At 39.6% G+C, this 17458-nt stretch overlaps 1 protein-coding gene across 2 annotated transcripts in view; it reads right to left on the bottom strand.

The window, feature by feature from the left end:
- Positions 1-12658: 12658 nt before the first annotated feature.
- The window catches only part of PHEX (phosphate regulating endopeptidase X-linked), a 237854-nt gene continuing 233054 nt past the window's right edge, over positions 12659-17458 (bottom strand). For both annotated transcript variants that reach the window (XM_047845028.1, XM_047845029.1), the window contains one exon: positions 12659-15974. In XM_047845028.1, the coding sequence (XP_047700984.1) occupies positions 15872-15974 (103 nt within the window). In that variant the 3' untranslated portion in view covers positions 12659-15871. The remainder of the gene's footprint in view (positions 15975-17458) is intronic.

Below are 17458 nucleotides of genomic sequence, written 5' to 3'. Positions count from 1 at the left end.
CCAAGAGGATCTTGGATGGACTAAGACTGGACCTGCATCTTTAAAGATAGAATTTAAATGGGCTGAGAGGAATGTAACTGGCCTTCCAAGTCAAGGGAACAGAATGGACAAAGACAGATGTGGAGAGTCCATGTGTTCAAGGGCAAGATGCTCAACTCAATAGAGAACTCATATAAGGAAGCAGTGGGAAAGGTAGTTTGGGAAAACTGGGAGAGGAACCAGAGAGTCTTATTAGGAAGCAAGTTACAGTTCAGGACGGAGATTGTTCAAGTCAGAGTGGGGAAACAGAAGGCAAAAAGAATGAGCACGAGGGAGACACTGAAAGGCCACAGTTTGGGGACTAATTTAATGAGAGCAGGCTATGGAGAGAAGGGAGAGAAAGGACTTGAAGTTTTCAAGTCCGAAGACTACCACATGGTCCAATTAGGGAGGAAACATTTAGCCACAAGCACATATGCTTACTCAACATCCTTCTACGTTTGGTCCTGGTCCACCAAGAGGTCTGAGGCCTACTTTTAGTGACATGGAAGAATTCTTAGTCTGAAAAGGTAATGAAAATAGTATCCTGAACTCACTACTGATCAATTCATCAGCTATTTGGGAGATGCCTGCTCATCCCCAGGCCACGACAGTAAGAAGAATTGATTTTAAAGGCTGTAGCTGCACACTCATTACCCAGGCCCACGTCCAGGCTGCTGCTGCCTTCACTAAGCAGTTCTGCTGGATTCTCCCTCGACTTCTGGACCATCAAGACCCTTGGACTTGGCTTTTTTTTTTTTTTTTTTTTTTTTTTGAGGATGATACCTGAGATTGGGGGCCTTGGTTTTTGTACTGACATCTTGGCTTTCTGGCCAATGACTCAATTGTACTTGGCTTTACTCCACAGCTATGCATAAGGGGCAGCTGCCTCAACTGCCTCTGCTGCTTTCCCAGACCCTGCCGAACCTTACATTTCCCCCATCGATTGGAGAGCAGGATCGGCTGGGGTTTTCACACAGCAATAGGTCCAGTTCTGAAAAGTGTCTGGCAAGAGTTAAAAGGAAGAGGATCATAGAAATGACAAGGAGAATGACAAGGAACGAGCCCAGGATGAACCTTTTCAGTCTGGAGAAGGGGAAGGAAGGTGGCATGATGAAGAGATAATCGCCTTCAGATACAGAAAGGGCTCTGCTGGAGAGAGGAAGCCTGGCTGTCCTCCCATCTGGCCAAGGACAGACCAAGGTCTTAGTTACAGCATGAGGGATTTACAGAAGGTAAAAGAATTTCTCAGACAAACGCGGAAATGGGTTTCAGAGGGGTTTTGTGTAATCGCCTTCGCAGGAGATGGCTAAGAACAGCATAGCTTCTCTGGCAGCTGGAAGGTGGACAAGCAGAAGGTGAACTTGGGCCTTTTCTTATTGTCCCTTTCATAACCCGCCCCCCTTCTTTTACTGTCAGAATAGAAATTTCCACACTCCATTCAGGGCCCCATGGAAAAGCTCTGAAACTTTCTCAAGAGCAAAGGCTCTTGGCCAATTCCTGATGTTTTTAGAATAAAATCAGCTAGTAAAGCTGTCGCCCCAGTGGTCACCAGAGCACCACAGTGGTGCTAATTCCAAGAGCGATAGTGGCAATTTCTGACTAAACGATATCCTAGGCACAGCAAAAATTGTTTCTTTAACTGAAGGACTGCATGGCTGGGTTTTAATTAGAATGGATTAATACAGTGTTCCCATGTATAAAAACCAAAATTGAAAGGAGGGAAGTGCAATGAGGTAATTAAAGTAAGGAAAATAGCATCCAGATCCTACCCCACCCAAACATCACCATTAAAAAGAGAGGTAAAAGTAAATTCAGATTTATGTTACTCTCTCTATACCTAGATAATCTCTGCATCTAAAATCTCAAGGGTATCACTTACTTGTATAAGTTGTTAGTGTGTGTGTATATGTGTGTATGTATGTGTATTTATATATGTGTGTATATTTATTCATACCTTTTTTGCTCCTAATCATACTAACACATGCGTGGATTGTTTTTACAATAGTACACGACAGTGTACGTAGATACCACAAGTTTTCTATTTCCAGAACAGCATTATCAGAGGGCTTCTCAGGAAAATTACCTTTTCCCCCCTGAAGTGACTCATTTGGCCAAACCAAGAAGTTTGCACGCTAGTGCAGATGACTTCCAGGATCCTCCGCTGAAAACACACAAAATGTGTCTCTGAGAGTTCATTCCAAGAAGCAATGGGAAGTAGTTGATAAGCTTTCTCTTATTTATCACAGCAGTGTCCTCTGACTTATGCAACTGTAGAGAGGGATTAAGGGGGAAAAGAAAGACAGGAAGAAGGCTAGATGTGTTTCACAATTTATCAAATTAAAGGTTCTACCATATTTTTTTACTAAAAAAATAAAGCGCCATGGCCACATGTAGGTTCCAAGCCCATCTATTACCTAATCCAGTCAGAAGAATTCTGTCTCCTCAATAGCTCTCATACCTGCCCCCACCTCTCCATCCCATGCCACCAGTGTGTCCTATCCCCTACGGGTTACTACAGTGGTCTCTTAACTGGTGCCCCAGGTTTCAGTCCTCTCCCTCTCCAACTGTTCTCCACACCATCACCAGCTTCCTCTTCATTAAACAGAAATTCGGGGTGCCTGGGTGATTCAGTCGGTTGAGCGTCCGACTTCGGCTCAGGTCATGATCTCACAGTTCGTGAGTTTGAGCCCCGCGTCGGGCTCTGTGCAGACAGCTCGGAGCCTGGAGCCTGCTTCGGATCCTGTGTCTCCCTCTCTCTCTCTCTCTCTCTGCCCCTCCCCAGCTTGCACTCTGTCTCTCCCTCTCTCAAGGATAAATAAACATTAAAAAAATTTTTTTAAACAAAAACAGAACAGAAATCCAATTGTGTCACTGGTCTGATTTAAATTGTTAAGTGGCTTTGAAATGCCTATCAGATCAAGTCCCAACTCAGCAGCATAACCCTCCAAGGCCCTTCTCGATTTGGCCTCTGCCAAGCTATTTTGTTTATCACTAACCCTTCCTTGGCCACTCTTCAAGCTCCAGCTTTAGCAAGCCATTTCCAGCCCCTCCCAATGGGTTCTATTCTTCCGCACATCTTCATGCTTTCCAGCAGCCTGGCCTTTCTGCCTGGAACTCTCTGTTCTTTGCTTGCTATCTCCAATGGGTGCTACAAAAAAATCAAGTACAGTTTTATCTCTTGCAAGAAGGATTCCCAGAAAGACCCCATACTTGGTCTAGTGGCTTACCTGTGTTCCTATAGCAAATGCACAGTTACCCAAGAATAACAACAAAGCAAGAGCTCAAAAACCGGGCCAAGATTTTTGAAGGAGTTTGATATTTTTTCCCTCAAAAAACATAAAAGTAGTTATCGTGGGGAAAAACTCAGAACTTGTGTGGACTTTCCTGTATTTTATTTATGTTTTTAAATTTTATAGTGAAATATTCACATATAAAAGTACACAAATCATTAACATAAATAGCATCCAGATAAAGAAACCTAATATTACCAGTACCTCAAAAGCCTCCCTTCTGGGAACTTCTAGTCACTAACCCTCAAAGGGCAACCATTCCCTTGACTTCTAATAGCACAGACTAGTTTTACATACTTCTATGTTTCATATAAATGGAATCATGAAGTATGCTTTCTTTTGTGTTTGGTTTCTTTTGTTCAATATTATGTTTCTGATAAATACTTGATAAATATTTGTTGTTTATTCTTGTTATTGGACACTAATATTTTTTTAAGAGTTGAAAAATAACTTTATGTTCAAAAGAAAGTCAGTGTTTTGTCCATATTATCAATTTAGACTAACGGGTCATTTCAGTATTTTCTTTTTTTTTTTTTTTTTTTTTTTGATTTAACTTTTTTTTATTATTTTTAAAATTTACATCCAAATTAGTATATAGTGAAACAATGATTTCAGTAGATTCCTTAATGCCCCTTACCCATTTAGCCCATCCCCCTTCCCACAACCCCTCCAGCAACCCTCAGTTTGTTCTCCATATTTATGAGTCTCTTTTGTTTTATCCCCCTCGCTGTTTTTATTTTTGTTTCCCTTCCCTTATGTTCATCTGTTTTGTCTCTTAAAGTCCTCATATGAGTGAAGTCATATGATTTTTGTCTTTCTCTCACTAATTTCACTCAGCATAAGACCCTCCAGTTCCATCCATGTAGTTGCAAATGGCAAGATTTCATTCTTTTTGATGGCCGAGTAACACTCCACTGTATATATATATATATACCACATCTTCTTTATCCTTTCATCCATCGATGGACATTTGGGCTCTTTCCATACTTTGACTATTGTTGATAATGCTGTTATAAACATGGGGGTGCATGGTTAGTGGACACTAACATTCGATTATTTACTTCCTATACTGTTGATGGGCATCTGGATAGCTTTCAGTTTGGGATTATTACAAATACTTCTATGAACATTTTTCTACATGCCTTTTGGTGAACATATGTGTGCATTTCTATTGCATATACATTAGGTTGAGCAGTATGAAACTGCCAATATTTGACCATTTTCCACCTACTAACATGGCAACTTAATACGTAGAGGTGGAGTGGCTGAGTCACAGGATGTATGTCTATTTAGCCTTAGAAGATTTTGCCTAATAGTTTCCCAAAGTGGCCATGTCAATTTATAATCATACCAGCAGTATATGAGAGTTCTGCCTGTCTAAATCCTTGTTATTTTAGCCATCCTACAGAGAGGACTATATAAATGAATCACAATGTGGTTTTAATTTGCATTTCCTTAATGACTAGTGAAGTTAAGCACCTTTTCATATATCTGTTAGCAATTTGGATATCCTCCTTCATGAACAAGTTCACATCATCCACACAATTTCCTATTGAGTTGTCTGCCTTACTCATTTCTTATTATTATTTTGATTTCACAGCTGAGGGCATTATAATTATTTCACTGCTTAGCTCTATAAATAGTTTTATCCCGTCCGGTTCCCAAAGAACTCTATGTTCACCTCTATTCTATGATATACTACGCTGTTGAAATTGTTATTTGCCTATCTACTTTTCCTTGTGAATTGTTAAGTAATTTTTTAAATTGTTAAATAATTGGGAGATAAAACTCTTATTCATCATTTTATTCCCAGCTCTAGAATAGTATCTAGCAATTGGTTCAATAAATATTTATTCAGCTAACTAATATGCATTTAACATTGTATTCTTCCTAAATTTATGTTAACTTTTTTTATATTCCTTTGTATAAAGTTCATCCCAGCAAGGCAAACTGTATGATATACAATATTCTGCCTGTCTCCACTACTACTTAAATAAACAACTACAAATAATAAGCAATAAAACCTCATATAATTGAAAAGAAAAAATCAAGATCTTAATAGCCTAATGGGCAAAGTCCTCATATGAGTGAAGTCATATGATTTGTTACCATTTGTTACCATATAATTGGGTAATTGACATGTGGGTAATTTACATCAAGGGAAGTAAAAACCAAGAAGCTAATTAGTAAAATTAACCATTCACACTTTTATAAATTTGATAGATGTAAAATATTAGTATAGTTGAAATTAATAATACCTAGAGCTGATCACATTTTACTAAATGGGGCACCTTCTTATATTATTCTTCTTTATGCTTGATAATTATAGTTGTTGGCTTACCCATCTACCTCCTCCAATATACCAGAATTTTCTTATGGGCAGGACCCATTTCTGATCCAGTTCTGTTGTAAAATGGTGTATGTACCTTCATACACACAACCTTGTTAGCAAGCAATTTGACCAAGCAAATTCACTCTTAAGTATTAGTTCTAAGGAAAAATCAAGAAGAAAAAAAACTACACATTATTTATCCCTATATTATTTACAATAGTTAAAAATGAAATCAATAATACATTTCTAACAATAAAGAAATGACTGAATAAAATATGCCACAGGAACTCTAAATATTATGCTGCCATTAAAATGGAAGATTATGAAGCACCATGGATGTATGCCAATACTATTCAATGAAAAATCACGCATAATCATTATGCTCTGACTAGAATTATACCATATAATTATGCATGGATCCAGGGAGCAACATGGAAAAAGACCCATAGAAAGAAATCATTGGAAATTTTAAGGTACCAAAATTATGAAGGATTTTTTTTTTTTGCTTAAATTTTGTTATTAATGGTGTGGTCACTGCTTCCCCGGCAACTCTCCTGGACATGGCCACCACGCTGCCTCCCGGATGACTGTAACAGCCTCCTAACGGTCTTCCTGCTTCTTCCCTTGTTCATGGACAGTCCATTCTCGACACAGCCAGAAGCACCCTGGAAGTTACGACTCAGATCTTGTCACTTTTCTGCTTAAAAGCCTCCATTGGCTTCCCATCTTGCACAGAGTGAAAACAAGACTTCCTACAATGGCCCACATGATCATCACCAATCTGAACGCCAGTTTTTATTCTGGCATCATCCTGTTCTACACTTTTCCTCTCCTCCCTCTGCTCCAGCCACACTAAACCTCTTTCTTCTTCCTCAACATCTAAGGGACGCTCCTGCCTGCATAGCGGTAAGTTTTATTTTATGCAGAAGCTAATCCTACTTCCTCATATTTAATAAAACAAGCAACATGAACATTGAGTATTTTCTATTTCTCCTAAAAACGTGTAACTTAGTCTCCAGAGAATTCATTTGAGACGAAAGGAAGGTATCTCTATCCACCTTCCGAAGTTGCCTAGGAATATGTCTAGGAGAAAGCTAGAGTGCGTTTGTCACAAATGCTCCAGAGAAAATTTTTACTTGTCAATAAGAGCAAGAAAGAAAGAAAGGAAAAGGAGGGGGCAGGGGTGGAGACGGGGAGGGGGGAAAAGGAAGGGAAGGAAACTGGCAAGTGCAGTTAGATCCAGGGTGGTGTAAGCTCGGTGAGGTGATGGAAGGTAAGGTGAGGGGCCCTAATTGTGGTAAGGTCACATGAAAGACATTTCAGGAAAAGCAGTAAAGGCCCTGAAACTGAGAAGGTAGGACAAAGCTTAGAAAAGTTGAGAAATGGAAAGAAGACCAGTGTAACTAGGGATAAAGCAACAGAGACAATGGAGAAATGGAGAGCCAGGTCATGCAGGGCCTTTAGGTCAGCACGAGTTGTTTGCATTCCATTGTAAATGCTATGCAGAGATCAATGAAGAGTTTTACAACATAGGAACAACAATGCTGTTATGATAGTATTGTTTGTGAAGTTTGTGGTTAAGGTCACCAAAGCCCTGAATTAATCACAATGCAATATGACAGCGAGGACTCTGCCTCACGTGTGGTTGGTAATACTCAAATGATAGTTTGTCTTTCTTATTCTACAGCAAATATTATTTTGTATGTACCACCAATGCACCTGGGTGACAGAGCACCTTCATTATAGCTAGTACTTGTAGAGTAGTTTTAATATGCTCAATGCTTTAAAGTGATTTTGATTCAATGCTTACAATAAAAGCGAGGCACTCAGCTTTCGGTTCCTAAAGAACCATTTATGCTTAACAAGGCTCTTGATTGATTTCTTCCCAACAAGCTATGTGCATTAACTCCAACTGGTCTGCACTGAGCCTGTATGTGTGTGCAAATGAGAGTTGAAATGTGAATCTCCAGGGACTGAGCTTGGCCCTCATTGATAAGTTAAAAATTTCCTCTGGAGCATTTGTGACAATGTACTAGATGTACTCCTAGACGTACTCCTAGGCAACTTTGGAAGGTGGACAGAGATACATTCCTTTCATCTCAAATGAATTCTCCATAGACTAAGTCATACGTCTTTAGGAGAAATGGAAAATATCCAATGTTCATGATGCTTGTTTTATTAAAATAACTATGAGAAAATAGGATTGGCTTCCACATAAAACAAAACCTCCCAATATTTAGCAGTTCAAAGGAAGTTTTAGACTCTTTAGTTATCAATATTTCTGGGTAAAGGCAATAATTCAGCATAGAACTCCATATATACCAACATTTCTTCCAAAATAAATTTTTGTTATATTTTCCTATTAGAAAACAAAATGTAGACTTCCAGTTACTCGGGTATCAATCTACCCTTCCTCTGACAAAAAGGACCCTAAAAATATAAAAAAGGTATAAGCCCACATGGGCAAAAAAAAAAAAAAAAAGACCCTCTACTAAAAGCAACCTAAGGAAGCCTATTGAATACCACAGGCCTCAAGCCTTGGAAACCCCAAATAACAGCAAATGTCAGTATCCATGATAGTGTCAAAAACAGGGTGAAAGTCTGTAGCTGAAGTCACACGCCCTCAACTACCCACAGGCAGGGTCACAAAGGTTTTGTTCTCTGGAGATAGCGACCAGTGGACATTCTGGTTTTGGAAGACTGAACAGACAGGGCCCAGGCAGTCACAGGACTGAACACAGGTCAATTTAGGGGAAGTCTACCAACTGAAATGAGGGGATATCTCAGCCCAGAAATCCAGGGCTTCAGGTCATCAAAGCTAGATGTCTGCCTAAGGGAGTACTTGGGGATAAAATTGGATTCAAATCTGGCCTTGCTGCTTGCTAGCTGAATACAATCATGACTAAGTCATTAACTTCTCAGTTCCCTTACCTATAAAATGGGGATAGTAGGTATCGGAATGATTGCAATGATCAGTAAATAAAAATAAATAGGGGTGTCTGCGTGGCTCAGTCAGTTAAGTGTCCGACTCTTGGTTTCAGCTCAGGGCACAATCTCACAGTTTGTGGGTTTGAGCCCCACATAGGGCTCCATACTGACAGCTTGGAGCCTGCTTGGGATTCTTTCTCTCTCCATCTCTTTCTGTCCCTCCCCCACTAGCCCTCGGTGTCTCTCAAAATAAATAAACAAAAAAAAAAAATTTTAAAGACAATGAAGATAAATAAAGCATTTAGTGCATGCCTGGCACATGGTACATGCTCAGTGAATGGCAGCTAGCATTATCAGTGAAGAGCAGATTGTAGAGAGCTTTCTGGAGGACTCCAGATGGAACTACCATCAAGTACAAATACCCGTAAAGTGACTCCTTCCTTCATGTTATTTTCTAACAGATGACTCTGGAACATAATCTGCATTCTTCAGTACATCACAAGACAAAATCATGTTTGTGAACACTGTTCCATATGCCCGGACAGCATCAGAGAATGCGCCTGGAAGTCAGATAAAACTGACTGCATTCCTGGCTCCTCTAATTGCTAATGTGGTCTTGGTGAGTAATGCAAGTATTCCTCACCTGTGAAGTAGAAACAGTAACAAGTCTTCGCAAGAGGGTCATGAGGATTGGCTGTGATGCACCTCAGACTCTACCAGAGTGCCTAGGAGAGGGTGAGTCTCAAGAAATAGAAGCCATTTTCATCACAATCGTTATGAGGCCAAAAAAAAAAAATCACTTATAAATGTCAGTTGAAAATCTGGTCAATTTTAGGGGCACCTGGGTGGCTCAGTCGGTTAAGCATCCAACTTCAGCTCAGGTCATAATCTCACGGTTCATGGGTTCGAGCCCCACATTGGGCTCCATGCTGACAGCTTGGAGCCTGGAACCTGTTTCGAAATCTGTGTCTCCCTCTCTCTCTGCCCCTCCGCCACTCACATTCTGTCTGTGAAAAATAAACAAACATTTAAAAAAATCTGGTCAATTGTAAAATAAATTTGCTCTGGGCTTATTTTTCATTCATCAATGTCAAAGGGGTGGGAGGGCTGTGTGACAATAACCAAGCTACTGATACCACTGACTTCTAAATCAATTTGGAAATTGACAGCATATGCCTAAATGGTAAACTACACGTGTGTTCTTGCATAGTACCTCTGCAGACATTTCAGCCCAACTGCCAGCATAAATGATACTTAATATTTTAGGTAGCTTTTACACCGGGGATTTAAACTTAATCGTTTAGTTCTTCTTCCTCCATAAAATGGAGTCTCAAGCCAGAATTAATTCAGACAGTACTTCTGTGGCTTGTACCTGGACGCTCATCTTTGTTTCTTGGACTCTGAGCATCAATTTATCTTTCAAGTGGAGAAAACAAAAACAAGAATATGATGAGTAATTTCATATCTCATAATGGAGAAGTTAAAAACAATTTTCATATCAATTCTCTAAAAATACTAAAAGATATAGCACAATATTTCATAGGATATTTTATTTACTGTCTCAATGAAACATATTTTAAAAGGTTAGAACATATTGTATATGTACGGCATAGCCACAGAACCTTATATTCAGTTATCTGCCTAATTGAGGCAATTAACAAAACAAAATACACATTCAAATGAAACATGTATCTAAACCATTTAGAAATCATTAAAATTATAGATCAGGTTCTCTTTCACTGATCACAAATTATGGTAATGCTTTTGTGGTACTCATTTCCGAGCTCACTTTGGTGTGTTTATTAAAGCCCAGTATTGTCAGATCACAGGGAGTACCTCCTTTTCATGTGGCTATCTCCAATTCTAAAGGGGATTAAATTATCCAATTAAGCTGTTAATTATAAAGACTCCTACAGAATAAACTGCAGGCTACCAATGGCATTTTAAAATTGTCATTGTGTTTGCCCCAAAGCACTTTCCCCAAATTCAGAAGACCTCAAAGTTACTGTCCCATATTTCACTTTAGAAGATGTGGCTGGGATTGACAGCTGATAGCCAAACCCACTTCCTCTCCTTTCTGGACGCGCAGCTAGACTATATGTCCCAGACTCCCCTGCAGTTAGGTTTGCCACATGACTGAGCTCTAGCCAATGGAATATGAGCAGAAGTGACACAGATAATTTCTGAACCAGACCAAACCTTCCAGTCAATATCTTCCATGGCCTCTTCTCCTCCACCAGCTTCTTGTAAGATCAACATGCATTCAATCATGGTGAAAATGGCTGAATCGCAACATGGAAGGAACCCAAGTCCCTAAATCACCAACTGGAAGAGAGAGGTTCAATGACCATCAACACCTATTCTGTATGAAATGAAAACAGGAAATCAACTTAAATTGGCTTAAGCTATTAAGATAATCTGTTTCAACAGCAAGTGTGATCTTAATTAGAAAAAGAACTGGGGGCACCTGGGTGGCTCAATCGGTGGAGGGTCCGACTTCGGCTCAGGTCATGATCTCGCAGTTCGTGGGTTCGAGCCCCGCATCAGACTCCGTGCTGACTGCTTGCTCAGAGCCTGGAACCTGCTTCAGATTCTGTGTCTCCTTCTCTGTGTGCCCCTCCCCCGCTCACGCTTTGTCTCACTCTGTTTCTCAAAAATAAATAAATGTAAAAAAAAATTTTTTTTTTTAAGAAAAAGAACTGAACTTGAGGGACACGCAAATAACTTAAACCTAATTGGTAACATTTGCCTCCTTCAAGTTTTGATCAGGTCCACTTATATATCTAACAAATGAATCACACTCAATACTTGTTAGGGATCTTATAAAATCTATCATACAGACCATAGCACAAAAAGTTCTAGACTCTTTGCCTCCATTCCCCTAAAGCCTCTCCTTCCTGTGCATGCTCCAGAGATAACTCATAAACTGTCACTTCTATGCATCTTTCCTTCCGCCACTACCCTATACACAAGAATTCTTATTTGGAGGGTCAGCTCAGAAACTAGTGTAAACTCTCTAAAAGGGGCACTAACAGGCCATGCTCAGCCACTTATTACCCACCAGCTCTGTATCCTGTCTGCTCTCTCCTGTACATAGTCCCTATGGCACACCTACTACAAACCAGTACTTTTCTTAGAACCTATCAGTGCCAGAAAGATGATTAAAATTATCAACAGGGGGCTCTATTTGCACTGCCAACATAACCTCAAATATGCGCCGATAGAGAAGTTAGTCTGAATTCTATGATATGCCTCTGGATTTGTCTCGACTCAGGAAAAGCAGACAGGCTTGCATTGTCCAAAGGCCGCCAGGGGCTATAAAATCCCAGGCATTGCCAGTTCTCTGGTGTGCACGGGGCGAAGAGGCTCCAGTAGCATGAGGGTAGTTATCGTGGAGAGCTACAGCCACTTAGAAAAAAAGCAGACTGAAGGTGACGTTAGGGTGCCCAGGAAAAGGGAGCTGCTGGGATTTGGGCAGAGAGAGCACGGACAGCATCCACCAGAGGAGAGTTGAGCAATTCCTTCTCTGTGCACCAAACCAGAACCTAATGTCCTTGAATATCACCACACTTGTCACAAAGCAGGGTGATTCTAACAGTGTACACACCTGTCTCCCATGTAAGACCAGACTGTTCAGCGAGGCCAGGGACAGCATATCATCTGCCCAAATACAGCTAGTTGTGTGATGTAAACAAAACCGGTGTTCACTTATGGTGTGTTGAATGAGTGACAGGTGACAGCACATACAGACTCTGGTCTGATGGCATCATCACTTTAGTAAGATCGGCCCTATCATGGTTGATCATTCCCTCAGAAGCCTCTCCTTTCCTCAATGGAAATATTATTGCATAAGCAATAAACCACATCTGCTGGCTTATACTCTAAAAGAAAATACAACGACCACCTCGTAAATCTCTCAGTGTCTACAAAGTTACTGCATTCAAATCCCACTTTCCTAGACCAAGAAACGTAGTCTACTAGAGCACTTTGCATACTTCTGGGGCAAATAGTATTGTCTAAAACACAACTGAGTATGTTAACAGATACAATAGATTATAAGTTTTTTAAAAAAATAGAGGAAACAGAAAATCTTCAACTTTTTATTGTCCTTAAAATGATCGTTCACATTGTTTTACAAGTCAGAGAAGAAAATACAATGACCATTTAGATATAAAATGCATAATCCAAGAATACCTTCCTTCAAACCAGCGGGGGCACTGCCACTGGTGAGGAAAATGTTGCTGCATGAAACAATCATGTATTCTTCATTAGCTTAATAGGCAATTGAAACATTATGTTAGAAATATCAAGGAAGAAGCCCCATCAAATGCTAAGCGACTGCACAAATACTGAGAGAATAAATGTATTTAGAAATGGGGTCATCTAAGGGATGAAGGTTAATGCAGAGGTCAGCTGCCCAAAGAACAAAGACTCTGCCTTTCCTGATCCTGGAATACTTGACAAGCAATTTCAAACCTCTCTCCACTTCTCTGGCACGAGCATAACCTGTGCAGCAAGCTGGCATTCCTCGTTGCTTCTTAGCGATGCTCCAGGGCTAAATAAGATAAAATTTATGTGCTATGCTTTAAGCTCCATTGAGGAAAGGCACTGAATAAACTTCAGGATAATTTACGAATCCGAGCTTGCATTAGTCATGTCCAAGTCTGTCTCATAAAAGGAAAAAATGGAAATAGGAGGCCAATGCTGTATGGTTGGTGAAAAGCTCAACAAACTTTAGGCAATGGTGATAAGCTCAAATAATACCACTTTATTTATACAAAATCCTCGACTATTCCGGGAGAATTTCCCAAAACTCCTTCCAACACGCAGACAATAGTTCACTGGTAGAACATCTGGTATATGAATCAGGAAAGTCTGTTATGGCAGTCCTAGTATGTGATCCAATATCTAATTTCCTTTTAATTTACCATAATTATTTTTGTAAAACTTGATGGCTCGGCTCCAATGGATATGCTTAGCAAGGATTGCCCAAATCCTGTCTTCTCTTCCTAATCACATTCTGAGGCCAACTTCTCCCTACTTTTTTTTTTTTACCTTTCTTTCCTGTTGGGTTTTCCCTTCTTCCCACTAGCACTTAATCAGTGTCTGCTTCCTTTAGCAACCTGTATTGAAGAGAAGTAACAAGAGTATAATCGAAAATTTAAACTTGACCATGTATGTGGAAATCCAATCCTACGAGAAAACTGTTGTAGCTTGTAGCGATGACTTGGTACTCCTGCTTTGGGTTTATCTTGTTTTAATAATGGCCCTCGTATCTACAACTTTCAGTATAACTGAGTTACAGCACATAAAGTTAATCAGGACAAAGTAGCCACATCATTTAGAAACTATAGGGCCCAAACCGATCACTAACTAGTCTTCTTCAACTGACAACTGACTGCATGATTCCCACCTCCAAAGTCATAATTCTAGTCACTTTCTCTGACCTGCAGGAATGTGTTTATTGGGAGTTTAAAAAGAGAAATCTAGAAGGAAAATGCTATTCATACCAGCATAACAAACCTCGGTGGCTTCTAAATGTCCAAGGAGGGGGATAAAACAAGGAGTATCTTGTATGTCTAAAGCAAATCAGAATGGCTCCTCCAGAGAAAACGCCTGTACACTTCCAGCACCCCTAACCTAACAGCACTTGTTTTTAAAAATAAGTCACATTAAGCCTTGGTTAAGAGGAGGAAAAGGTAGCTGCCCTTCCAAAGTTTATTCATTTAGAGAGGAACAAATCAAGGGGAAAATCACTGTCCTCTGACTAACAACACAGGTAATTGTTTTCCTCATGGTGGTGCCCCTGCATTTTTGTCCCTTTGGAAGTTCCCATGTTTACAAAAGGACATGGCACACACGTACATTTAAAATTAAAAAAAAAAAGAAGGAAAATAAATCACAGGGATGCAAAATGGTCTCCCACGGTTAGTCTGAGTTTGTCATTCTCTTCTGAGATTTTTCCTTGTGGCCTACTTAACGCCAAACCACATACACAATGAATAATGTAAAGGTAGGATGGCTATTTTAAGAAACTGGAAATGCCAGGTAACCACTGTAAGGCCATTAAGATTTTCCCCTACACACGCTAAAAAGACATGGAGGGGTTCACCCGAAAGGATAAAGTTCTGAGGCTCAAAAACCCAGCACTGCTCTTCCTTACAGACTCTTTAGAAGACTTGGACAGAAAAAATTATCTTCCTTTGGACATGTGAGGAATTTTTAAATCAATCAATAGAGTTTAAAATGTCTCCAATCAAGAAATTTTTCAAAACGCTTTTTTCAAAGAGAGGTCATGTTAACTGAGCCAAAAGAGAAGTGGTATCTGGTCGCCTGCACTAAAGGGGGAATGGAAGCCATACATTCTTACTGGAGAATTAGAAAATCATTTTCTCAGTGCCTGCTCATTTCAGAAACAGAAGAATGCACATACATGAGGGTAACAAGATAAACAGGAATTGGACTGAAGAAGTGCCCAGCACACAGACATAATCACTGAGGTTTGGGCAGAATAGATCCAATTTTGGAGATTTCATCTCCTAGTGAGTAGGAGTTTTGACTTCTTCTGGGCCTTAAAAACACATCCATTTTTCTTTTTTCTATTTGAGAAACTGAAATCCTTTCTCAAGTAGCCTTTTCGCCAGCTCTGTTCATGCCGAGTTGAACAGGGCAATCAGCTACATCAGACAGAAGCTGTGAGAGGCATTTGCAACCCAACAGACCTCAAAGATGAAGGCAAAAATTTCATCAAAAATTGTAAAATGAAGCTCCAACATATTTCTAACCTAACTACCATAGTTAATAAATGCTATGAATGATAATACATAAAATCTAGTACTGCATTCTACAGAGCAGTAAGACCGACCAGGTATCCAGGATCATGTCCTCATCATGGGTTACAAAATGCATAGACTGAATTTCTTTTCTGGATACATTCTACTTAGGCTCTCTGCAAACCTGTAGATTAAAATAGTGTGTACCACTTAGCTGTTTACACTAAAATGGACAAAAGCAACAATTCAGCAGGTAATATTTTAACAAAAGTAGCCTAGGGATTTATTTTATTTTATTTTTTGGTTTGGTTTTCTAAAGAAACATACTTGGTTCACTTCTTCTATTCCCTTTTTTTAAGCCCTACAATTTGAATACTGTTCACATCCAAGCAACACCCAAATAATGAAGATGCATTAAAAATAGAAGTCTTCAGGGGAACAGAGGCCGAAAGCGGTGGCGATGAGTGTTCGGTGTGGCCCCTCCTGGCGCTATACGGCTCCCAGGATGGCCTACACCAGCGGCCTGGCTACCAGAGTCGGCAGGAGTCCACGCCTCTGTTCATCGTGGAATTGGATGGACAGTTAAAGGCTTTCTGGAATTCTTCAAAGTTGCTAATTGCACCATTGACCCTGGAAAAGATATGTCACACAGTCCATGTTATTCACTTCTTCCATATCAGTAGGTTCTGGATACAACTGCAGCAGCCATACTGCTCTCAGAGATGTTGCATTCATCTCAGCTGTTTATGGGAGAGACAAATGAAGCCCCAAATGGAGAAGTAAAATTCCAAAGAAATTAACAGAGCTGAGGCTAGAACCAGCACCTCCTGAATGCCAGGCACATGCTCTTACGAATCTTCCCAATACCCTCAAATTTCTATAAACTGTAGGGTTTGCAATTCCTATAAATTGTATATACATACAACTGTATAGCCCTATAAATTTATAGACTCCTAGAAATTTAAGGATGTACCAGAAATACTTAGCTTTTCTATTTTTTCCCACTTTTTATGGAAGGTATAACTGATACAAAGTAAAATGTAAAGCTTATCAATTTTGTTCACGTATATATACCCATGTTACTACCACCCAGAGTATTTCCAGCACCTAGAAGGCTCCACTGTGTGCCCTACAAGTAGAACCTCCAAGGAAAACTACTAGTCTGACCTCTATCACCACAGATTCATTTTGCTTGTTTTTGAGCTTCATATGAATGGAATCACACAATAAGCACTCTTTTGTTCCTGACTTCTTTCACTCAATATTATGTCTGCAAGATTCATCCATGTTCTTACTATCTATAAACTATCTTTAAAGACTTCATTCAATCTACAAAAAAATGCTTTCCTTAATTCCTATTATGTTTGAAGGTTCATATTTACCTAGAATCTGGTCGAGGTAACAAACTAATGAATGGTGTCTACCTGTTATTGATGAGTAATGTCTTACTGAAGTTAGTTCCAAAATCTGGTGTTCTTGCAAGTTCTCTGACTGCAGTAAAGACTGTGGATTCCTACTCAGCACTTTCATTTTAACTGCCTTACGGCAGAGGTATTTCCATCGTGTGATTTCTGCTGTACTCAAAATCTATAGTTACCGCAGACATCACTAACAAGCCAGCAAAAACTGCCCCCTCATCTATTTCTTACTCAACTGCATGGTCAAAGGGTTGACTAGAGACTCAGCTTTCTCAGTTATTAACTATTTCTTCCCTAATGACTTTGTTACCTATGGGCATTTGAATGAATATATTGGCCTGTATCCAAACTTCTTGTTTTAGCTGGGATGTATGGGTAGGAATGCATATTTCATAGTGTGATTCACCCTGGGCAAATGTTAAAAAGAGAATTTAGCTGATAATTAGTAAGTATACTCTGCAAATTATCAGCTAAAATCCAACGTTACCAGCAACTAGTTACTAAAAGGAAATTAGTTTCTACAATCTTATCTGTTAAGTAATTAATCTACTGTGTGGCTTCCTTTGTACCATTCGCCAGTGGGAGAATATTTTAGTCCATTAGAGAGTGTCAGCATTTTTGACAGTTTAGCCCAGTGGGGGAGAATTTCTAATACAGTGATTAGATTTTTATGCTACTGGGTAATTTATAGTCAAT

This window comes from Prionailurus viverrinus, chromosome X, assembly GCF_022837055.1.
Source record: "Prionailurus viverrinus isolate Anna chromosome X, UM_Priviv_1.0, whole genome shotgun sequence".
Taxonomy (NCBI): Eukaryota; Metazoa; Chordata; class Mammalia; order Carnivora; family Felidae; genus Prionailurus; species Prionailurus viverrinus.
The sequence above is the reverse complement of the archived record's forward strand: the minus strand, read 5'-3'. Positions and strand labels throughout refer to the sequence as shown.